At 38.9% G+C, this 25,438-nt stretch overlaps 1 protein-coding gene across 17 annotated transcripts in view; it reads left to right on the top strand.

The window, feature by feature from the left end:
- FARS2 (phenylalanyl-tRNA synthetase 2, mitochondrial) overlaps positions 1-25,438 on the top strand; it is a 248,742-nt gene that overhangs the window by 127,566 nt on the left and 95,738 nt on the right. For all 17 annotated transcript variants that reach the window (XR_012653691.1, XM_075052081.1, XM_075052079.1 and 14 more), the window contains one exon: positions 17,553-17,713. Coding sequence is in view for 16 of the 17 variants with exons in the window: in XM_075052081.1 (XP_074908182.1) it covers positions 17,553-17,713 (161 nt within the window). In the remaining variant the exon portion in view is untranslated. The remainder of the gene's footprint in view (positions 1-17,552; positions 17,714-25,438) is intronic.

The raw sequence follows: 25,438 nt of genomic DNA, 5'->3' as shown, positions 1-25,438 counted from the left end.
TTGGAGGAGCTTTTATACTAGTTCACACCAGCTGAGCTTGTTATGCAGTCCAGTCTGTGCAAATGTGGGGTGTTTTTTTTTTCCTTTTTACCTCTCATTCTGTTTTCCATCTTGTGCTTGGTGATCTTTTGTTCTGGCTCTCATGTGCAAGTTCCAGCTCTGGCCAATTGACTGCAAATAAGCTACAAGCCTGTTTCAGACTAGAGCTTCTTTACATTAATCTAGAAGCCTGTTAATTTTGATTGTAGGTTGCATAGATATGTAGAGGATTTATTTCAAATCCAAAATGAGGTTTTGTACTTTTCTATAGCTTTTTTTTTTCCCCTATGAGGAACACAATTTAATAGCTGAATACATTTGTGGGTAGGCAAGCCCTATTTATTTCATTTGATTTTTGAGGACTCAGAGTGAATACATAGTGAAATCTGCTGCTGATGGTGATTCTTTCTTAGAGTTTGACAGAATAGCTTCTGTTGCTATTGTGACAGCAGAAAGTAGGAAGGATTTACATTCATTCAAGCATCGCTATGGTTTAGAGCATATCTGATCTTATCTGACTTGAGGGAATTACATACATTTTGTAGGAAGAAAGTTTATGCTAACATATGTGCAAACTTCACGTGATAATTATCCAAGGACACCTTGATTAATCTGGCTGTATTTTAATGGCTGATGACATTTTAAATTGTTCAGGAAAGCAGGCAACCATGATGAAAATAGTGCTTAGAAGCTAAAAACCTCTTATAATTACATGCAACTGGTGCACAATACATCGTAGGAACTGACAAGGAAAATGAAATTGTGATGCTTCTGTTGAGTTTATAATATTTTAATACCAAGTCATACCAATGTAAATATAATTATTTTATAGTATTTTGTGGTTTGCATTCTTAGAGGTATGCATGTTTTAAAAGTACGTTAATGAAAAAGAGATGATGAAAGGCAAGGTAGCAAGTTCTATGCTCCAGCTGAGCAGTGGTCCATCTCACTGTTCTGACTCATGACCAGTAATATTTGTATCAGAGAAATATGTGGGAAAAACCTACAGTAGATGAGTGTGATAACCAAATACTGCCTGTATTTCTTTCCAGCCAGGAATGCTTAGCAGGTAGCTGACAAGGCAAAACTTGATGATGCTTATTTTCTGATATATACAGTATACTGCACACTCAAAATCATATATTTTATTAAGTGTAGCTTTTTCATATACGGCTAATCTTGAGGTATAGAGTAAGGATGTTTTATAGTCTCAGTGACTTCTGATAAAATGGACTATTTAAGAATTTTAAACACACATCCTGGATTCTTATTTGTTTCTAGTTTGTCATAACAAATTCCTCACAGACACTATGAGTAGGTAATTGATTAGTTGAAGTAATTTAAAACTGTATAATTAAGATTCTGTTAACGCAGCATTGTCATGTAGAATTTAATACGTTTGGAATTTCAAAAGCTTCGCAAAGTTGGAGCAGAGTACAGAAACTTCTGTTGTAGTGTATTTTCATGATTCAGACATCAATTCTAGAAATCAATAATTCTGAGCTGTGTTTTTCACTTAGTTAATGATTTGGGTTTTTTGAGGAAATGACTAGTATGCTTCAAATGTCATCATTTCTAAGACAAGATTAATTGTAGTGCTTCCCCGAGGCTTGATGTTTGCAAGAAAATATAAAGAACCATGTTATAAAAATGCTTCATAAACATTAGTCTCTAGGCTGCGTCTGGTTCTTGTGCTCCACTCTGCACTGCTGCATCACTATTGGAAAATTATTGTTTTTTATTGTTTAATTCCCTTTGGGCTTGAGCTAAGCCAGATGGTGAGGTCTCCTTGTAAGGGAGTTTTCTGCTTGGCATTATCAATTTTCCAATCCCTTATTAGTAATGGAGGAGTTGCAACATGTAAACCCCTTTGGTCTAGATGGTTTTACGTACCTGTATGTTGATTTGATAATTCCTACTATTTCTTATATTTAACTTCAGTCCAAACTCAGTGCATGGTACAGCAATGACCTGCTTCCAAGTAACAAACAGCTACTTAAACATGGCATTGCTGATTAGTATGTGGGTACTTTTACAGGCGCTCTTTCTTTTTTCTTACAGACTGTAATAACAAGATTATAGAAATGTCAAGGGAATTTAACCACAAAAGCATGCATTGCTTTGCCTTTTTTGGTAAGGCATCTTCCAAAGAACTCTTAATTTTTTTTTAATATATGTTAGGACATACTCTTTTGCAATTATTTTCTTGGTAGTAGAAATCTAGTTCCTGTCAGTGATGTGAGAGTTTCAGAACTAGAATATTAATGAAATTGTAGCATCAAAGTCAAGGCAGTTGTTGCTGAACAACTGAGAGGACTTGGCTTTTTTGTTTGTTTTCATCAGGATCTATTTGATTTGAATGAATGATGATTTATATCAGGATTATCATGTGAAATATTGTATACCTGGCAGAGGTTTCTGCTTTCCAATATATTAAAGTAAAATCCAAATAATTATTTGTAAAGCTCTAAGGAAAGAAGGCAAAAATACTATTTAACATAATTTGTAGGGATTGCATACATTTTATAGGATGTGAAGCTCAGCAATTCACCATGTTAGCTAATCCTATGCAAAATTTAGTGTTTTGTGTATTTGGACATCTTGTATCTTTAGTAAACTGTGGGAACCCCTAAAATCTCACGTTTTTATTTTGTTAACTGTAAGCATCCCACTGCAATATCCTTAAAGGGTTTTGTGAGTGTATGTGTGGAGCTTTGTTTTCATTAGAAAAAAAAAAAATCCTATAGAGTGATGGGATGCAAGACTAAGAGTTCTTTGAATGTATCGTAAATTAATAGCCAGTTTGCATATCCTGTATGGCAGGACCTTGTTAGGTCTCACAATCCACCAAAGCCCAGGGAAGGGCACCCAGAAATCAGGCATTTCTTCTTAAAGGAGATGTTGGAACCCCCCTCTTTCTCATCTGTGAAATGATGCCATAATCCCAAGAGCTGTGTTAAATATTAACTAGTTTGTCCACCATGCCTTCAAATGATGAAGTGCTCCATAAATGACAAGTGACATTTATAGAAGTTCTTCTGATTGTGGTTTCATGAGCAGGGTAAGCCAAAGATGCTACTTAAAATGTTGCCGTGTAGAAAGCAAGCAGTTTATCTACCCAAAATTACACGCTTAACCATCCACTGCAGAAAGAATTGACAGGGAGTTTGCATGTAAATGACCTCAGAGTGTGTTTATTTAAAATGTCATCTACTGAGAATATCGCACTGTCACGTTTTACTTCCATTTTTTTGGCAATGTTATGGTACAGACTTCCAGGCTCCTTTTATTTTTTAAGCCCACTGAACAGTGTGAAATAGCTATATACCATAGAATCATTTAGATTGGAAAAGACCTTTAAGATCATCGAGTCCAACCATTTCTGTATTAAGTTTTCCATTGAGATTAGTATTTTAGGCTTTTTCCTAGCTGAAAATTTCTCCTTAGCAAAGATCGAGCATGATTTTCCTGCAAAGAATTACAGGCACACACACAGAAGGCCACAATCACAGACTCATGTAGATCAGAGGGGACCTGCAGAGGTCTGTAGTCGAACCCCCTGATCAAAGCAAGTCCAGGCAGAACATGTTGCCGAAGGCTTTGTTCAGTCAGGTCTTAAATCTCTCCCAAAAAAGCCTGTACCCATCCATCACTCCAATCAAGTGAGCTGTCCCACCATGTTTGTAATCCCAGTGAGGTCATGGCTCTGCAACTGCACCTAGATTTTAATTTCTCCTGTTTTATTCCCATGCTGCATGCATTTGTGTCCAGTCTTCTTTTGCTTTCAGGAGAGAGGCAGATTATTCCTAGAGCTGGCCATGCCACCTTTTAAAATGGCTGTGGGTTTGCATTGTCTTTAATATTAGCAAGACCCTTTGCCCACTGGAGGGAATGGTGTCAGGCATGTGGTGGTAGAGTGCGGAGCAAGTATAATAGGATTTGGGCTGATTCAATCTTTATCCACAGCTATGCTGATGTAACTCGTATTTACAAATACTGTTATTCAGTAAGTTCAGTGGGTGTATGTAGATAAATGGATTATGTGTGTTCAGGTATTTCTTTACAAGATGTACAAATGTGCATCAACTGCTGAAAGCTGGCCCCTTTGTGTTTTCATTTTGTTGTGTTTTCTTTTTCCATTTCCTGGGAGAGGGAGAGGGTGAGGAGGGGAATGAGTTCTTAGGGTACTTTGTGCTGGAAAACCTGATGTTATTTACTGTAAACATGGAATATGTTAGTTGAGATAACAATTTAGAAAACTGCCATTAAAGTAAAATGCAAAGTAAAAAAAGAACAAAACTGCCTTACTTATCCTTTGTACCTTAAAAAAATAAAAAAGTAAAAATGAAACTATATGTAGCTGGAAAGGGATTAAGAAACTTCAGATGGCTGTTTAAAAAAAAATATTAAAAAGGGGGTGGAGAAAGTCAAGAAGAAACAGTTTCTATTGACTTGTTATTTCTTTTTGGGAAAGGTCACTGAAAATTTACACAGTGACAAAATAACAAGCCAATTAGTATCTGTCCTGTAAAACTAAATGTTAATATATTTCAGATTCTCCTCTATTGACAAGTGGGACTGATACTCAAGATGGACTTCTCTAAATTAATGCAGGGCAAAAATTACCAGAGTTGTGAGTTTCTATAGCAATTGCTGTCAACTTTCAAACTGTAAAGGAAACAAGATGTAATTAAAAACTATCTGTAGGTTTATTTTCTAGGAAGAGTCATCTTTTAATTATATTTCTGATATCTATAAGAGACAATTTGATCATGAGAATAAATCTTAAAAGCACAGCAGCCCCTTTATCTAGCGCTTTAAAAAAATCCCAGTGGAAAATAGTATTTCATTAATTGTCATTACATAGGAATTATAGAATTAGGGGGTCTAAGATTTCTTTTAGCATTCATTTCTTTAAGTGTCAGTGGCATTACCTTCCCAAAATTAAGCTCGGTGCATAACAACACATTAATTACCAGCTGTGAAAAAGGAACATCAGTTAGAGAACTAGTGACTTTTTTTTGAGAAAGGAATCTCTTTAATAAGGGGGTTTAAATTGCAGTTTTTTCAACTGAGCAAGAGAAATTATTTTTCTTAATATATTCATTCCTCCAGAAAGAAAAGAAGATGAATAGTCTTCTTGGTTAATTCATTTAAATATTTTAGAAGTGTATTAAAATACCATGTAATCAAAGCAGTAACCTTTCATTTGTGTCGTATGAATACAAGAATATTTCCATTCATATAGTCCATGAAGAAGATAGAAAACTCACTGAGTGAAGCTCAGATCTTTCCCATTGAGGTGCTGATACTCACACATGTCCCCCGACTACACACCTGCGAATGTGTCTCTTTCCCTGCCAAGACAGTGGTCTGTCTTCCATGCCCCTGCCTTGTGCATGGAACAAGGTGGTGTTTGGTGAGGAAGGAACTTTTCCATATCTTACTGAAGTCTTTGTGTCTTTTTTTTTTTTCTTTGTTGTCTTCAGTGGGCTTCAGATTATATACTCCTGTAGTTTTGAGATAACTTCTAGTCAAGTCTGATTACATCTTTAGCGCACCTTACGTGCAGTTTTGACTGCTCATTGAAAGAGGCAGTTGTTTCAGGAGGGGTGGTGGGAAGGCATACAAGAGGTACATAACTGTGTTCAGTAAATAGTACTCTCTTTCTCAGAGGCTGTCGGGTGAGTAAGGTAGAGCACTACTTGGGTGAAGGTTCAGTCACATTCATCCACAGGAGTTTGTTTAGCTCTGGCTTCCTCTGGAAACTTGCAGTTAGTGCAGGCTCACTGGTACCACGACTTGCTGTCAGCTGAACTCATCCAGTCCACCGTGAGGTGAGCACAGCCTGAGTCTCTGCAGTTCAGTCCAGGGCTGTAGGCATCCATCAACATCTTCCCAGAACGCAGGACGCTCGCTCCCTTGAAACCTCCATGCTGCAAGAGAGAGAGAAACCTTCTTGGTTGAAAAGCGGGAGTCCTGGGGGTTGGGAGGCAGTTTAAGAGGCAAAGGGCATTGCTAAGTTTACTACTTCTCCTGTGAAGGACGGCTATCTGATTCAGTTTCCTGGATGATCATTCCTCTGTGGATGAATTGGGACTGCTAGGTGGAGGATTCTGCTCTTGCAAGCCTCTGCCTCATTAAGGCAGTAGTTGGAAAGCACGAAATAGGTGCCTTTAATAACAGCAGGAAAGGACAGTCTATGCTCTTGAACACCGCTCTGCCTTCTCTTCCTTCCTGAGCAAAAACGTTCCTAGCTGAGTGTAAGAACATCTCCTAACTCAAACTTTTTGCATGTGGCTGCTAACGGTGTGCTTTTTGTTGTCTCAGTGCCTGACTTGAGACCATTAGGTCTGATTTGCAGAAGTGTTGAGTGCTCACAGCTGCAGCTGTAGTAATAGGGAGCTGTACTTTGAACATATTAAACACCGTGTAATGCTTGGTGCTCAGAAACATCAGGTCCCAGGTATCTCAGATTGCGAGCAGCATTAGTAGATGCTTTTGATCTTAAAGTCTCTGTGCCCAAGTTCCCAGTCTGCAATACAGGAGACAGCAATACTTCCTCAATTCATGGAGGCATTTGGAAGAAAAAAAAAGTCCTTAATATTTTTCAGGCATTTAAATATTGTGGAGCTGACTGCTTCATTGGGAAGCTCATAAAAGAAAGAATGTGTCTTCAGAGCTCTGCTTGAATATTGCTCAGTGCGTAAGGCACTTGGGGTACATGTTCAGCGACTCAAGGAAAGCAAACAGGGATCATTAACCATTGCCTCTTCTCTGTGCTGAGCAGAGCAAAGTCTTGTGGAAAGATTAATACTTGTTTGTCTCAATGAAGACAGCATCATAATGTATTTCTAAGATGAAAGCATGTTAGTGTTCCTCAGGCAACCTTAATTCTAGCATTTCAGAATATGTGAATGTTTCATTGAAACACCAAGTGTTGTATTAAGGCTCACTTTTGTGAGCCATTTCCTGGTTGTTTTAAATTGAAAACTGAAAAATGGAGATATTCTGTTGTATATCATATTCTTATGAGTCATCAGTGTAATATAATTACAAGTTTTGTAGAGTAATTCTGTGTCTATATACCTCTATAATTATTACACATACAAAATATTAGATATAATTGAGAGTTTATGTGAACATAGTGGGAGAATCATGGGTTTTTTTCAAGCAGCTGTAGAAGTCGGAGTGCTTTATGTGGCAGTCTTTGCCGCCTTTGAATATGTTTTCTGAGGCAAATCCCTCCTCCTTCAAAGGTAAAGCAAGCTGTTCTGTGGTAAATAAAGCTGTTCTGTTTTGTGCTTTGGTCCCTCTGTAAGGGAGTAAACTGTTCTATACAATACATATACCTGGGGAGAGGGTAGTTACGGGCTTATCCTGCAGTCCGTCCTTTTGCAATGAGCATTCCCTTCATTTCTGGCTCTTAGTGGTATAACTTTACTTGCCAGCTGTAACTCCAGTAATACATCGAGAGGTTGTCTGTGGGTTGCTAACAAGTTTACATAAGCACGTGTACAGCACCAGCTGGACATCATCAGTGTATCAGTAACTTAGTGTAACACATCATGTAGAGTAACACGTGCCCTGTGTGTGAGTGTCACTCCCCAGCCCTGTATAGGAGAGGTCAGCCAGTGTAGGTGTGCCGTAGACGTACTCCATACCAGCAGAACCAACTTCTTGCTGCTGGAATTGCTCTGACACAGACCTTTTGCTGATGGAAAGGTACATTGTTAAGAAGAATCTCTTCAAGCCTTCCAAATAAAAACAAGTTTTACCAGGTCACTGTGTTGGGGACACATTGCTGTTGTATAATAAGGTAATACTTTGGTTTTCATTTTAGCAAAGCATATACTTCCCTGGATGCCCATCATGTCTGGGAAAACAGCCTTGCGTGTAAAATGGGACATTTTGCTATTGACACACTTTGCTAGGAAATGTCATTAGAGATACATAGTATAAAAGGGGGATTTAAAAGTGTACATTGAAAGACTACATATAAACTTAATTTTGAATGTATAAAATAGCAGTGATATCTTGCCAAGATACTAGTCCCTGAGGGAAAAGCAAGTTCTTGTAAGATTCTTTTCCTTTTCTATTGATTTCATTTACTGTAGGGTTGTTTTAGTCATGCTGTTTTGCTAGAAAGAATTGCAGAGCATAATCTGCTTCACTTGTATTTATTTATTGCTTGTGCATCTGTTTCCATAATCTTTTACCTGCCTTGTCAGCTTCATGCCAAGAGTGGGCAAGAAGTGTCTGCAAAATGTACAGCTAAGGTGCTTCCACAAATTATTTCAAGGACTTCAAGCAAAACCTCTCCTTGTGTCTTTTCCCAAGCTTTTCTTGTATAGTTTATATGGGACTTCACAATGTTACATTTCTTCCGACTGCAATAGTGTAGAAGCTGGTAATACTGTATTGTGTGAAACTCCTTCAACCACATTATGCCACATTGTAATACAATTTATGTCACTTTTTAAGAAATCATTGTTTTTCAGAAATAAACACACTGCTGTGAGAAATCAGGAATTTCTTACAAATCAGGAAGTAGAGAAAAAAGGAGTCAATTTAAACTTTAAGGAACAATTACTTCCTTTTCAATATTTTTTTTGTCACTTGCTTCATATGGAGATGGTAGGTTAATTTTAAAAATAGTCACCAACTTAAATGTTCTACTCCTAAGCAAGAAGAGCGTGGAGGTCTGGCTGTGATACTGTAGTATTACTGGTGAATAAGATGATTTAAAATAAATTAAATAAACTATAAATTTTAAAAAAGTGGCTACAGGCACTTTGTGCAGTGCAGGAAGAGGGAGATAAGGACAGGAGAATACTTAAAATGTAAGTTCCATTGTATTTGTGTCATATGAATTCCTAAATCATAAAAAAGGTTACTAGAAATCATGAAACTAATTAAAAGAAATCTGAGAAAGAAATCCAAAAGACAAATTAATGTGAGGTGATTACTCTGAGATGAAAGATTTTTGTTCTCTTCTTTGTAATTGAACAGGAATGCTTATTTCATGATAAAAATTGAAGCGGAAATGGGCACGTAGGATCAAATTTATCTAATCTGCTTTACCTGTCTAAAAGTTAAGTGTTTTGTCTGTACATGTCTTATGATAGAGTGGATAATTATTTGTGATTCTCTCTCCCCATTTATGGTAGAGCTGAAGGGACTGGCTTGGACCAGATACCTAGCAATGTGTAGTGGTGAAGTAGCCAACGGCATCCACCAGAATTATGCTTCTGCTCAACATTTTTTTGCAGGTATTTCTGCTTCCTCTTGGAAGCTTCTCCAAATCCAAAGACAATACATCAATAGCCATCAAGTTGTTAATGACCAGGTACAATTTCAAAACATGAACTGAGCAGGAGGGAGAACTGTTTTGCCTTCAGTGAAACCCTTCAGTTCCTGCCCCAGAAGAGTGCTGGGCATGGAGGTGCCATTCCACAGTGTCCCTGAGCAGGCGTGGGGTTAGGCACAGCTCAGGTCCTTTACCAGGTGATGCAGTTCAAAGGGTCGTGGCCGCACAGACGTCAAGCAGTGCACTACAAGCTAAAGAAACTCATTTGTATGTTCAGGTTTTGCTCCATCTTAGTGTTCCTTGGAACATGGGCATGAGAGAAGGAAACGGAGGAGATTTTAGGCCCAGGTGGAAAAGCAGGTCATGGCTCACTATGCCTTTTCCTGAGGCACAGAATTGAGTTTCCTGAGATATCCATTAGTGCTACAGCTGTATACTTTCCCTTTTATGCATGCCTTGCGTACAAAATGTACCAGGAGACTAGTTGAGCTTCCGTAGGTATATTATAGGTGCAGATAAAGATATTTGCAGGTGGCCAGGTTGACAGATGCCAACTGGAAATGTTATACTCAGGAGCAATGTAGAGAGAAATACAAGAGAGAGGGTCCTTCTGTGACATTGTCTGCAAACCCCATTTGGAAGTGTCTGATCTCATCTGTAGTACTTACTTCCTGTAATTATATATTTAAAACATATCCATGTCTTTGAATAGCACGAGACCTATTGATAGAAATTATTTTGCCCAGGAATATGCAATGGTCAAATTTTTTCAGACTGGAGATCAATAGGCAGGCATGGCTTGGGAAGCCAGTCACACTTTGAAGAGCCCTTTGTGAGCAAAAGTGAGAAACGCCTTTCAAACAATTTGTCCTGGTTTCAGCTGGGGTAGAGTTAATTTTCTTTCTAGTAGCTTGTATAGTGTTATGGTTTGGATTCAGTATGAGAAGAATGTTGGTAATGCACTGATGTTTTCAGTTGTTGCTAAGCGGTGTTTAGACTAAGTCAAGGATTTTTCAGCTTCTCATCCCCAGCCAGCAAGAAGGCTGGAGGGGCACAAGAAGTTGGCAGAGGACACAGCCAGGGTAGCTGACCCAAACTGGCCAAAGGGGTATTCCATACCATGTGGTGTCATGCCCAGTATATAAACTGGGGGGAATTGGCCTGGGGGGTGCAATCTGCTGCTTTGAAGCTAACTTGGCATTGGTTGGTGAGTGGTGAGCAATTGCATTGTGCATCACTTGTTTTGTATATTCCAATTCTTTTATTATTACTATTATTGTCATTTTACTGTTGTTGTTATTATTCTATGATTCAATGATTCTATGATTGTGTTCGAGTATATATGCTGCACTTCAACATGAAATCTTTTTATAGCTTTACCATCAGAATGCTGAACTACTGTTTTGAAATTCAGTGTTTTACATTATGTGTCTTACCTAAATCATTCTGGGAAAGGAAGGACTATTATTCCAACCCCAGTTATAAGGCAAGTGATGCCTACGTGATTGTGAGGCTTTTCATGAGTTTCTTCCAAAAAATGGGTTTGTGACAGAAGAGTGTAGTTAAATCATTAACCTTATCTGTCTATTATTTTTATATATTATAAAGCCAAGGAACCCCAGTCATGAGCCCAAGGCTTCTTTATGGTAGGTGCTGTAGAAACACAAAATGTGGTGTTAGTCCCTGCCTGTAAAAGTTGAATTTACTGTGCAGTGTCAGGCTTTCAGAGTAACCATGAGACCGTGCTGCTATCAGCTGAACACAGTTTTTAACCTCAATATATACAGGTGTTCTGGCTGTTCTGATTTTTGAACAGGAATATCAAACAGATGCTGATAGTGTCCCATGCTATGATATATAAACTGCTGCCTCTGTATTTTTTGAGGATATCTTAATCTCTTGAAGATTGTATCACATTGTGATAGTCTTTGTGTTCTTGTTCCTTGCTCTGCCTGTTGTTCTGGAAGAAAAGATGATTTTGTAAGACACTAAACAATCAGCTTTGGTATTGGTGAAATTTTGACAAGAAAGTTGCATCTGGGGGCAATGAATACATATGGAGTGAATTTGTCCAGCTGTACTTATATACCCCAGAAAAAAGGAGATTCGTAATTGAATTTTTGAACTGTAATGTAGACTTGGTCTTTCTGCTAAGTGGCAGCCCCTCATGTATTTCTTCATAGCTTTTATTTTTCCAAATCTACATGGCCTCAATGTGTAGGAAGATTTACAGTATTAAAAGACACAAAACCTCAAAATCCAACTTTGCCTGAATGAACAAAACATTACAAAAGGAATTGGAATTTGGTTTTACATACACAGAACAAAAGAGCAATATTGGAGCCCGCAGGCAGAGCCAGGGGAAATAGACCAAAGGAGTCAATTGATTTTTTGCTCTGTGACATAAATTAGGACAGAAAATTGCACTGTCCTCCATGGAGAATGTCCAGTCTTGAGATATGCAGGGGTAAAGCAAAAAACCTCAAAAACTAAGCAAGCCATTTGTTCAGATATGTAGACTGAAGTACAGAGAAAAAGGAGGACCATATACCATAAAAGTGTTTGTAGTTAATGACTAGTATCTTATATTGCTCTTGGGAGTTAAGTGGATACTTTATCTTCTACAGTTTGAAAGGTTGAATGTTATTACAGTGTGTGGCTATGAACTTTGGAAAAATATCTGAAGTTTAAAGTAAGATTCTGTTTAATGGTGGTTTTGTCATTGATTTTGTTGTGAATGCTTAGGAGGGCTTGTGGGAATGTCAGAAGTTGACACGCACAAAGATAGGAAGATGGAAAGGAGCAGGGGAGGAGGACTGAGGAATTCATAATTTCAGAAGCAGAAAGATAAAAGAATTGGAAAATAAAAGTATCAGTCCAACATGGGAAAAAATAGGGGAAGTTCTTCCTTCTTGTTGCTTTGGTTCGTTCTTTTCTCTTCTTGCTAATCTAGTTTTCCTGTCCTCTTCTGCTCTGGTCATCCATTTCTCCTGATCAGAAACATTTTCCTCCCAGCTATTTGGCCTGGTAAAATATTGATAAAATGGTAGAATATATGTTAATTACATATTAGAATAAAGTTGAATCTGGTGGGTGGCTTCCCTGGGTAGAAATTTTTCAAATAGGCTGTTCCTTTAGTATGTACCCAGCTATTTTGATTATGGAACAAAAATAAACATACATATTAAAAACTCAATCAAAGCCTTTAAAGTTCTTTTGCTTAGTTTTCAAGTGGAGCAAACAGAACAGATCAGTCTGACCCAGGAGACAAAGCTGTGGTCTCAAAGTGACTATTATTGTTAGAAAATTATTCCACATATGAGATTTAGAAAGATAAGTTCTTCTTCCACAGAATAGGCATAATTGAATGTTTACTGCTTTTCTTGAGTTCTTGAGGAGTGCCTTACTTAGCATGCATAGTCTGAAAGCCAAGTCCTTATTTTAGGAGGTAATTTAAACTGAATTGCACACGGGAGCCTGAATGCATCAATTTAACAGAGTTAGAGAATAATATGATGGTTTTGATTTTTGCTTTTGCTGAAGAGAGCAGTTCAGAAGAAAACTTCAGTAAGCTTTTTGGCCTCGGTTGCTTAACATCCCAACCACCTGACTTTGTACTTTCAGAAGCTCTTCTGTGTTATACACCTTAGTATGTTTTTTCATGTAAAACCTTTGACTCCCGACATATGGGAGTTTTATCTGGAGTAGGAAATAATTTAAAATTGCTTATTTTTAACACAGGTAAACATGGTTTACCTCATCGCTGTGGCCATCATGTAGAATATGCATTCCTAGTCTCTTGCGATAAGTAAATGTTTCTTTTGCAGAAGCTGGTTTTCAAAGTCTTGTTCATAAGCTGTCCATTAATCACATAGAGCTCAAATGGGGGCATAGGTCTTTGTTTCAGGAATTCCTGATGTTTTGTGTCGTCACATGTTCATTATGTCTATAACTTACTTTCTACATAGTTAAAGCACTGATTTGTTTTATAAAATGTGATGTGTAGTCTGTCTGTCCTTGAGAATCTGTTCACCCCTCTCCCCACCATTTTAGTTCGTGAATTTGCTCCATTAACAGCCATGGTTTGGTCCAGGGAAAGCAGGAGATCAAATTCAGGTCTTTGCTTCTGGAACTCATCCCAGGTTTTACCTACACGCGCTTTGGGTATATTAATTTGGGGGCATTTTGTGAAGAACACCTTGTATTCTGGCTGCTGTATGCTCCTGACTTTGCCTCAATCCAAGATCAAAATTTAATTTCTTTCACTTCTCAGTAACTGCTGAGTATAACAATTTGAAGACCCAGTTTAGGCTCTATTGAAAGAAAGATTTATTTATTGGCAGTTTTACAGGAGTAGCAAAAATTGTTAAATAAAAGCCAGCATAGATATAAAAATAAGTGTGGCTGAAGTGTATAACAAAAAAGTTTTGTCAACCTGCTCCGAACACCGCATTGCAAAACATCTTAAAAATCTTGTACAGTGCAAAATGTCTTGCCTCACACTCTTTGAGAAGGTAAACGTTTCTGTCTGTGGGTATTTCTGTTGATTCAGTGGGATATAATCCATGAGTTCTGGCAGGTCATTATATATGCCTCAGTGGATAATTACGAAGCTTCCCATCCTGACTGATCAAATTTAGCTTTCATTTAACAATGTTTTTTTGAGAATGGCTTGACTGGTCTACATTTAAGTGTAAACTGATTCATCTGGGCTCAAAGCTTAAAAGAAGGACAGATAGATATGACTTCTCAAGGAAGATAAGGACTCTTGAGCTCCCTTGTAAGACACAGCTGCGATGGTGCAACATTCTGGAGTCAGGTTGGACTGTCTCAGCCCCCAGTGTGGGAAGCCAGTCAAACCATTTTATCCTTTCCTTTTCCATCTTTGGCTACCTGACATGCAAAGCTTCCAGCAATTTTCATCTGGTGGGTAGTCAGTTTTTTCACATGAGGCAGCAGGAGCCTGGCAGCATACAAAACTTTGAGGGCCAGTTGGGGAAGGCTTGTATGTCAGGAAAGCTTTATCCATTGGGCTGTGTTATTTCAAGCAGTGATGCTATGATTGCCCCACCAGGTCCCTGGAATCTGCCACTTTGGCCAGGTCTTCTCATCAGAACGTCAACTTGTTTTTTGCCACATTTAAAGCTATTCTGTGTTCGTTCTTTCTGTCATGTTGACTCACATTCACTTGACTTCTTTGCATACTATTTGCCAAAATTCAGTGTATTCATATATACGTGCTGTGAAAAGCTTTGGGTTGCACTCTCACTCAACAGGGTGGTTAACTGCACATTTAACTTCTAAGCCACCTGGTCATTTCCAGTCAGAAATATGTTTAGAAGAGTGCTTTAGTCTTGCTGAGTTCCCCAAGGTAGTTCTTCAGATGCTTTAAGTCAATGCTACATTAACTTGGAGCTTTACAAATAGGAATTTGGAGAAGAGATCAGAGATAAAATAACTGAAGATGCAAAGTGCAGTGGAGATTTGCCAGTGCCAATTTGAGGAGGAATTATAATGATCTGAATTACCCCCCCCCCCTTTTTTTTTTTTTTCTGAATAGAGGGAATGCTTCACTGATATGGCTTTGACTGTCGACACTTGAGAAGTTTGAGGTCTGGAGGTTAATTGTATGAGGATCATCCAAAAGTTCTGCAACTAGGTGTTTATTCATATCTCAGATGACAGTGCTCTGAGCTGCGAAGCAGATAGCTGGGTAAAGAACTTTTTGTCTGCTACATAGTGCAAAAGCCTGTGATGTGTCCCAGTCCTCCTAAAACAAAAATAAATTAAAAAACAAATTGCTGATGTGAAATCAAAACATTCCTTGCATTCCTTGAATGCAATTCAATTCCTTGAATAAAAGTGCATAGCAAATCAATTAGGTATAAAGTCTTGAGTAAAAAAGAGTTACAACAAAAACCATTCTTGCATCAAAATATTAAAAAAGCACAAATCTTAAACGTAAAGCTCTGCTTATCAGAATAATACCCATTCTGCTCATCTTCTGTTATATCCTTTTTTTTTTTTCCTGTCCAATCTACTAGTAATCATCACTAATGTGGGGAAGGAGGGTCATCAACCCCATCATGTATACTTAGATGAGCATCAGTGAGTTAATTAACACTGATGATTAAGCAGTGGCCATTCAGAACCCTCATGGATACTGCTCCAGGTGCTCTACTTTACCTCTGGAGAAGAGGGTGGACTGTGTTTATCAGTCTACAGAAGTACCCATACGTATGTGAAAGTCTGGTACTTTTGAAATGAATAGGAGTTTTGTTACTGAGGCAGGAATTGATGATATAAGAAAGACAAGCTGGAAATTTGGGCAAGCAACACCATTGCAATGAGTTATCTTCCCTTCTTCATAGCCATAAAAATATAATTACTTTCAAATACTGGAGTATGGAGAGTAATAGTACTTTCAGCTTGGAAAAGAAACAGTTTGTGGCTTACACTTAAGCTCAAAACCTTTCCCAAACACAAATTTCAATACATTCTGTGTAGTCACTGTCCTTTCTCTAAAAATATCTCAATGCACAGTAACAAATAGTGCAGTTCTTCATGTAATGTAGCATGGATTGTAAGTTTCCTAGGTTGAGTTAGCTCAAAGTCTGTTGGTTGGTCTAAGCATACTAGTTTGAGCAGCTCTGCCATGAGGTACCTTTTGAGTTCACCCTCAGTCCTCTGTTTCTCAGCACTTCCACAATTCAGTTGATAAACTACTTTCAGAGGTCAGAAAGTGCAAATTCTTGCCTATGAGCACACGAGAAGGGACAAGGCAGAATATCCAGTCTCCTCTGGGAAGTACTCTTGTGAAGTTGACCAAATTCCTGTGGCAGTGCAATACTGCTGAGGTTGCAGATGAGGCGCAGAGGGGTTCTTCTAAGGACTTGGTATTCCAGGGAAATAGGCAGGCTCAAATTAATTAAAAGAATCAAAGTGATGACTGTGTCTCTTTTCCCAAGCTTGTTATGCCTGCCTGTATTTAAACGGGACTCTGGACTGTTTTGTCTCAGCATTGAATGTGACAGCATACCTCAGGGTGTCATCAGCCCCCAAATAACCAGAGCTGTCTCCTTTCTGGTAGCAGAGACAGGGGTCAGAAAGTAGACTTCTGCCTCCAGCCTCCTGCGTGATGGTGAGGAAGTTGCTGAGTTCAAAGTTTCCAGAAAATTAGAGTTTAAATTAATATTGGGGGAGGCAGGTATGGCCTTGGTCTAGCTGGATAGCTGTGAGATGTACAGTGATATTATATGACTCAGCAGCACAGTGCCAGTGCTGATGGTGAAGAGTCAAGACTGTCACACATCGTTTCAGCATAAGTGTGTTTGTTTAGGCATTTGTTTAAGTTTTAAAAAGCTCTGAGCCTTTGCCAGAGCTGCTGGGCTCAGCTTATTTTAAAACCAGTAGTATGATGGCTAAACATGGAGTTGGTTCTTGGTGTCGAAAAAATCCCTGTTTAATGATGCAGTGCTCCTGCCCTGTAAATGAAGGAAGGTATGAATATTTACTTTCCTGACAGAAATGTTGTGTCATTAAAATCTGTCTTGTCTTTTTATATTTAGTGCTGTATGAAAGAGGCTTGTGTATGTGGAAGCAGTGGCTTTTCCCAGGGACAGCAGCCCAGGAGTTCCCTGGTTGGAGGTGTGATGCTAATGCGACAGCACCTCGCATCCCATTGCTCTGTTTCTGCCAGATGCCTCAAAAGAAGCAATTTTGATCCTCTCAAATGTTCGTAGTGATGTTAATGCTGCATAGGCTTGGCCTGGTCTGTCAGCCCAAGTAAAATACTCTGAACAGGAAATTCATGTTTACGTGTCTTATAAAACTCAACTGAGTCAGGTGTGGAAGTGCTCAGCTCTAAAGATAGTAGAGGGAAGTGCTGTATAGCTTTATGCAGCATTTCTCAAAGTCTATCTGAAACTTTGGACACAAATTGCCAAGGGTGTGGCTTTATTTTATTATCACTTTTGGTTCCTGGACTCTGTGGTGTGCCCAGTCTTGCTGCAGTCTTTGATGGAAGTAGGATCTGTCCTGTAGCCTTTAAATCTTTCATTTGGCCATTACTTGTAGGCTTTTCTGTCTTGCCACTTCACTTTTTTTTTTTTTCCTTGGTAAATAGATGAACATTTTATCAGCAATTTTTCATGTTGTGAACTTAAGCTCTTGAATTTTTATCTTGTTTGTTTGTTTATTGCAGCTGGTGCTCAGGATAAAATTGGCTGGGCATTTGGCTTGGGTTTGGAGAGGCTGGCCATGATCCTGTACAATATCCCTGACATCCGACTGTTCTGGAGTGAAGATGAACGCTTCTTGAAACAGTTTATTGTGCCTCACATTTGGCAAAAAATAAAATTCCAGGTAAAATAATATATAAATGATAATAATTTTCTGTCAGTAAGAAGTGTGTGTAGCCCTAGAGAATATCACATAATTAAAATTCTGTGCCATTAACAGAGTAGGTTTTAAAGCAACAGCTTTACAGCTATCATGATTCTATGATATACCGCAATAAAATCTAGCTTTTGATGATAACTTTTTTTTCAACCAGATAATGTTGTGAATTGCTGCCAATGCCCAGTGAATATCTCTGTTCTGAGTAATACTTAAGCATATATTTAACTTCTAAATTTATCCAGAATAGGGATCGATTTAGGCCTGTGTCTGGTTTTGGTGTGTTCTTGTATTATGTCTATAGTTCTGTTTCATTATAAAAATGTGTTTTATGCTGAGCATTCAAATATCATAACACATTCCCGATTTTTCCCATTGTTTTCACTCTATATTGATTGAAGTAAATGTGAGTTGCATTATTAAACTTTGGCAAAATGCTTTGTGAATGTGCCTCGCCATCTTCAATATGTCAGCTCTTTCCTCCAGGTGATAGTGAGGGGAGAGTGCAGGCTCAGCTTGTATTTCTTTTGTAACTCCTCTACTGAGGTGATTTTTCTAGTTAGCAACCTTGTTTTACTTTTTGTAGTTGCAAAGTAATCAAGCATAACTAGATTGAGTGGAAATGCTACTTCCATGATATTCTTCAGCATAAGCACGGGAAGGTTCAAGTTAGGTGGTATCACCATTTTTGGGGGGAGTTGAGCTAACATAGCTGTGTAGATGTTTGATGAAGTCTGAAGTGCTAAAGCAGCAAAACATTTTTGCTGCTGCCTTTTACCATTTTACTTGCTTTGTGAGCAGCTTGATTATGTTTTTTTTAAGAACTGAAAATATAAAAGGGGAAATCAACAGTGATAATGCTTAGATGATATTTGAGCAGTCTCCACATCAAATCAGTAGCAGCATCCATTTTTTAATTCATGGCAATTCTGGCATATCTTCTGTGGTAGAGCCGAAAAGTCAAAATAGTGTTTGGATAGGTTGGGGGGGGGGGGGGGGGGGGGTTGGTTAGGGCTTTTTTGTTTGTTTGTTTGGGTTTTTGTTTTGGGGTTTTTTTTGGTGGTATGGGTGTTGGGGTATTCAGATTGTAGTTACCGCTTACAGAAAGAAGATCAGTTTTTGCCACTGTTCCTGAAGGTAGGTCTGCTTGTAGGTTTCCCTGATCTCCTACAGAATGTTGTTCTTTTCAATAAGGAGTGCTCAAGTCTCCTTTTCAGCCCATATCTTTCTGATTGGCTTTGCTCCTGAAGAGCACAGGTTGTGGCTTGGTTTATAGATTGCAATCTGATCCCTGATGGAACTAAGATGAGATTTCTTGCTTGCTTTAAAATTGTGGATCCAAGGTTCAAACTGATATTAGCAGTAAATTGGGTTTTTGAGGAAAGGCCCAGATTGTCAGAATGATATGGTCTGATGTTGAAGGTGAGCCAAAGAGAGGGCTGGGTGTCTAGCTTCTCTAAGTTGTGTATCATTGTCATGTACAGCTTCAGATAAAGTCAGATGTAGTGAATGAATCTGAAGTTGACAGAGGCATAGGTTACTGTGGGTAGACTCAGAGGAAAGGACAGGATTTCTAGGAATCTAAAAGTGAAAGAAATTGGGGGGGGGGTTGTTTTGTTTTGTTTTGTTTTTTTAAATTGGTGCTGTTTGGTAACCTTAGCTGAGCAGGAGTCACTAGGAGCACATAGTTTTGCACCGTTTTGCTGGGTAAATGACTGTGTCATCAATAGGAGAGTGGTGACAAGGACTTAGTAGGTCTTTAAGCATTTCATCTTGCTGAGCAGCATTGGTTTCAGCTAGCATTGGTTCAGCTTGGAACAAGGAGAAAAGTTCTACAACCCAGAACTGATGTTGTAGAGAGAGTCGTGAATTTGAGGCTTGCTGGTGAAATACATTTTGAAGTAATAACATGAATCAGGAGGTATGATGCAATAGGTGGGAGACTTCAAGGAAGAGAAATTGTCAGTTGCCACTGTGCTCTAACTTGGACCGAAGAGAAAGACCGGAGTAATATTACCGGGCCATTACTTACTGCTTTATCACATTAATGTGTTGGCAGTTGTATGCAAACAAATAGCACAATGAAGAGTATACAGATTGGGAGAATGAGGAGTATGGGAGAGGGACAGCAGACGTAGAAAGATGGATTATTTTCAATCTTTTCTTTTTCTCTTCTAAAGAAGGGATATGGGCAATGTTTTAGGAACAGATTTTTGCTGTGGTATCAAGTGCTTCTTAGGAACCTTTTTTTTTTTTTCTTTTTTTTCTTTTTTTTCCTTTTTCCCTTTCCTTTCCCTTTTAACACAAACATATACACATACCACTTGGATGTCCCATCTGCAGTTTTGGTAGAATAATTCTCCCTAACTCTTAGTTTATATTTTTCAACTCTGTCTCTGAATATAAGAGACTAGAGGCAAGCTTGGTTTTTTGTTTAAAAGGAAGTCTGTATCCAGCTTTCATCTAGTATCTTACATCGAGCTTTTTCAAGCTCAATACTGTACATCTAGTACATACTGGCATTGCTTTTTAAAGGGTTAATAACCCTTTGAATGAGAATATTGTGAAATAATCTTTGCTGCTACCATAAGATCTTGGGTGATGGGAGTTAATAAGCCAGTTTTTCTTTCCTTCTGTTCTGTGTTATTTTTCAGGTATGCTGTAAAACCAAGTTAGCAGACCTTCTGTACCTGTCTACTTTCTAAAGAGTCATAATTAATGAATCACATGGTTTATTCATATCATATTTGAAAGAAAACTTTTAGCCTGTCTTCCAGTGTTGATGTTGTAAGAAATCTCAATGGATATTAAAAAAAGTGTCAGATTTTCTGCATGCAAGGCCATGCAGTACTTTTCAGCCTGACTGAACTGAACCAAGACAGATCAGGTGTCCTGAGAGCCTTTCATTACACAAATTGAATCCTGCAGCCTCAGAAGGCCTGCATAAATGTCCATCCTTTATGTGCTTAACTGAGATAGACCTCTCAACCTTTGGATCCTCCCCCCATCCTTTCTTATAATCTGAATATTAGCCACCAACATAAATATTTTTCTTTCTGTTCATTAAAATGTTCTTCAAATACATGAAGTCCACACTACATAGCAGTAACCTTTAATAGTAGCTAGGCTAAATATACTCTTGTTCAAAAATGGAATTTAATTGAAGCATTTTCTTGGGACTTAAAGTATATGTTTTGTGCCTTTTAACAGCCTGAATGTGTTAGACTTTTCCCTGTGTCATCAGTTGCTCAATATATGCGTGCAGGCTTCAGTAGGTCAAAAAGCTGGTGGGAAAAGCTGACAGAGCTTGTACCATTGTGGCCACTCAGCACAACAATGTAGAGTGCTGCTCCCCACAGATCAGATTATTGCATTGATTTGGATTACCAAATCACTCTAGCTATAATTTGACACAAGTCACAGCAGTGTGGGGCATCAGAGGCTGGTACCTTGCCTTCTATCACTTGTGTAGGGCTTTTTCCTAGGCTGTGAAATGAAAGGCTGAGGACAGACAGGGCAGGAAGGACTAAGGACCTGCAGGGTGTAATGTAATGACACAAATGGCTTGGATCCGATCTAGTATGCTGTGTTATGACTGTGTTTGTCAGGGCTCTGAGCATAGTTGCATGTAATCGCTTTCTGGTTCATGCTAGGCCAGCATTCCTACAAAAAAAAAAAAAGATGTGTCCGTGAGCTGACAACTCTCAAGAACAGGTACAAAAATGAAATGACATTTAGGGAAGGAAGGCACTCACAGTTCAGATGAAGTGTGGTGTGCCCAGAGGTGTTGATTAAGATGAATGGGCTCTGGCAGCAGGACGGTTCCTGGAACCTCCATCATTTCGCTGCCATGGTGAGCAAGCGACATGTCATGTCAATTGACTCCTGATGCATTCTGTCCTCACAAAGACACTTTCATTTGATGCTGCTGGTGGCTGTGGCTGCTGTTGTTTTAAATAATTATTTATTTTGATTGCAGATGAGCCTTGTAGCCCAGACTGAGGTCAAGCAGAAGCATGTTTATGCTGTTTTAAGGGAAGCACTGGTACAGAGGGAATCTGGATCAGATTCCCACCTACTGCAGACTCCCTTTGTGAGATTATGGGAGTTGCTTTCTTCTTTTCCTCATTTCTGCAATATCTGTAGTTTTCTGCAGTATCTGCAATAAGTCTAACACCATCTACTTTTTACCACCCCCTTCCATCATCTCCAGGGACTGTTCCTTCCTTGTATCTGCTGGCACATGCAGTCTCTCCAAACTCAGTTCTTTCATAATAACCTTTTAGCGTCAATACTCAAAATAATAGACTTTCTAACCAGGATCATTCTGATAGCACCAGGATAGACAAAGCTCCTAGAGCAGCTCTGCTGGGAGACCTGAGGGGCTAGTAACCTTTGGCAGTGGATTGAGAAGAGCTGACAAGTAGCTTGAATTGGCACTGTTCACCTCCTGCACAGCTGTAGCCAGAATGGTATATATGGCCCTAACCTAGGAGACTGTCTCAGCTTTGAAAAGTGAACAGTCAAGGTTAGCAGAGATGAGAAAAAGTGTATCTTCAGAAAGATGAAGTTGTGTGGAAAGAAGTGATTCCTTATATGGGAAAGGAAATCAAAGTGGGCTCATCCTTCTCCTATGCAAGATAGATAGTAAAAGCTGGGCCTCACTCACTCCCATTTGCCTTTGCTCATTGTGTCATAGGAATTAAGCCCCTATTCTAAGGACAAAGGATTTATCCAGTAGTCCAGTTTGCACACTTTGCTATGTATGTGAGCCCTCTTATTCACACAGTACAACTTTTTTACATTACTGTGCACTTTTCCGTTTTCCGAGACAGTCATCATCCCTATGCATCTTTCCTGTGCACATACCTGATTGTTGCTGGGAGACATATAGCTTGTCCTGAAGCTTTAGAAGATGCTGAAAATAAAATTCACTGGCAGGTCCAAGGGGAAACTTTTGCAAATTAAACCATCTTAGTCTATATCCTTTATTCCATGCTTGAGAAGGAGAGCATCTAATGTATAAGCCAGCTATTTCAACCAGTTTGATCTTATTACATTCATTGCACAGGGTGGGTCTGTCTGATCCATCATTAGTATGCTACTACATATAATTTATATTTATCTTCCTAGTCTGTAATTATCTTTATTTTCCAATTAAAAAAAAATAGATTCACTGGCTGCTACATTTTCAGATATTTTTCATCAAGATTAGGTAACTCCATGCTTAAATGGTTATTCATTTATTATGTTTACTTTCTAATAGTGCATCTATTAAAGGCAAATACGCAACCATTACTATGTAAATTTAACTTGGAAGTCTGAACAAATGAGGTACAGCCTCAACTGTGATTTATTGTCTAATTAGTTTTACTGTAATTGAAGATATATAATGTGTGTATATGCATGTGGAGGTACAACAGAGAATAGATGATGGTGTAGCATAAACATTTTGTTGGCATGACTTTGGGAAGGTTGAGTTTCTTGTGAGTGACTTAGGTAGATCATCTTAAATGAACATCAGTAAAACCTTTACAGTGCTGTATATCATCTCAGGTTTGTCTGTATACTTTGCAGAACATTGTGAAACTCCTCTTTTTAGTGTTGGGTAGCCATGGAAGGAAGGCAAAAATACCTTCTTTATTGTGGAGATGCTGCACTGAGCTGCACAATTGGATTAGAAATCACTTGATCATCAAGTCTTGTCTCATCAGGATGTTATAGCTCATATCGTTTGTAGCCATTGCTGGTATTGAAGCTCTAGGAACCTGAGCACTATGACCCCAGTTGGGCAAAGTACTGAAGTACATGCTGAGCTTTAAACTTGCAAGTAGTCCCATTGAAATCAATGGAATAGTTCCTGTGCTCAGTCAAACATAACCTACGTGCCTAAAGAGTCTCAGGTCAGAGATCTCTGTACTTTCTGGGATCCAACTGAGAGTGATCAGCACCTTGCAGGGCTGAAGTGGAGGAAACTTTCAAAATGGCTGTTACAAGCAATAAGAGTGTAATCTGACAAACCACAAACTTCATTTGCAAAATCTTTGATCCAAGCCAGTTTTACTGATCAACACTTGGGTAAAGAAAGTCAACAGGCAAGCATCTGGAGAGTAAACAGGACTTGAATTCCCATTCTTGGCTAAAGACAATTAGCTGAAAACACAGGAAGGAAAGAAGAAAATAGGGGCTTAGAAATGAGGAGAGAGAGTGTGGATGGACAGTCACATGGGACTGGATACAACAAAAAACAAACCACTGAGATAAGACAAAGTAAGAGGAAGGTAGAAGAGACAAGAGATGTACTTAGGGCATTGGGGGCAATATGAAAAAGTCTGGGAGCAAACAGAGAAAGTTTAAACAAGTTGGGGGGGCAGGGCAGGAAGAGGTGAAAGAGGCAGAAAAGGAGAGTAGGTTTAAGGCAAAAAACCTGTTGAGACTGATGCAAGAGTCTTTTTCTAAATCAATCAGAACGTCTTCCCAGACTTTGTACTGTACACATCTACTCTTGATCTCCTCTTGAAAAATAAAGAAGTATGGGTGACCACAAAAATTATGACTACAAGCCATCAAAGCAATTCTGTACTTTAAAGTATTATCAGCAGTCTTGGGGTGGGTCTGGGGGGTGGTTTTGGAAACAAGGAATGTGTGGTCTGAGAGTAACGATTGAAACATTTATAGCAGCTCTCCAAAACTCAGGCATACCTCAAAAACAGGAGAGAAGTGATGAAAACTGGTATATCTAGTGCTCTCCTATCCTAATTTAATTTTGTGGACTTTTAAGTCCAAGTCTAAAAAATAAGCAGTTTACATACCAGTGAACTGCAGATGAGTAATATAGTGGCTTTTCCATCATATGATAAAGTAAATAGATTCTCAGACACACATGCAATTTCACTGGAGCACAAGTGGACCTGTGTGCTCAGCCTTTCAAGGTAACCAATTTTCCAAACATATTCAGTGCTTTCTTTCTCTGGCTATTCTTAGCTTTTTATTTCCCCAAGCAAAACCCGAGTGAGGATACTTACCACAGCTCCTGGTCCTGTAGATTGTCTGTCTCTTGTTTAAAAGAGAGGTTGTGTCTGACACTGTACAGAAGTGCAGATATGGGAAGGTGTTGAAGAGTGTTACCTGTATTAGTTCAGTGTGCTAGGAACAGCAATATGGAATCAAAGGAGTACCCTGTCTTACCTTCCCACCACATCTTTAAATTGGCTTTCATTCATCTTCATAGTCTTAGGTTCTAAGGCTAATTTGGGTTGGAAGGGACCTCAGGAGTTCTCTAGGCGCACCTCCTCCTCAAAGTACGGTCAGCTCTGAGGTCAGGCCAGGTTGCTTAGGTCATTATCCAGTTGGATCTTGAAAACCTCTGAAGATGGAAACCGCACAATCTTTTGGGGCAACCTATTCCACTGCTTGACTGCCCTAATGGTGAAAAATATATCCATTCTGAAATTCTCTTGTTTTGACTTACATCCATTGCCTCTCATCCTCCCACCTTGCATGGGAGTGAAAAGCCTGGGTCTATCCTATTGGTGACCTCCTTATATGTACTTGCAGGTTGCTGTTAGGTTCCCCTGAAGCTGTCTCTTCTCCAGGATGAACAAACCCAGCTCCCTCAGCTTTTTCTCACAGGGCAAGTGTTTCAGCCCCCTGACCTTCTTGGTGGTCCATTGCTGAAATTGCTCCAGTTTG

Source organism: Buteo buteo, chromosome 20 (genome assembly GCF_964188355.1).
Source record: "Buteo buteo chromosome 20, bButBut1.hap1.1, whole genome shotgun sequence".
Lineage (NCBI taxonomy): Eukaryota > Metazoa > Chordata > Aves > Accipitriformes > Accipitridae > Buteo > Buteo buteo.
This window is presented reverse-complemented; position numbering and strand designations above follow the sequence as displayed.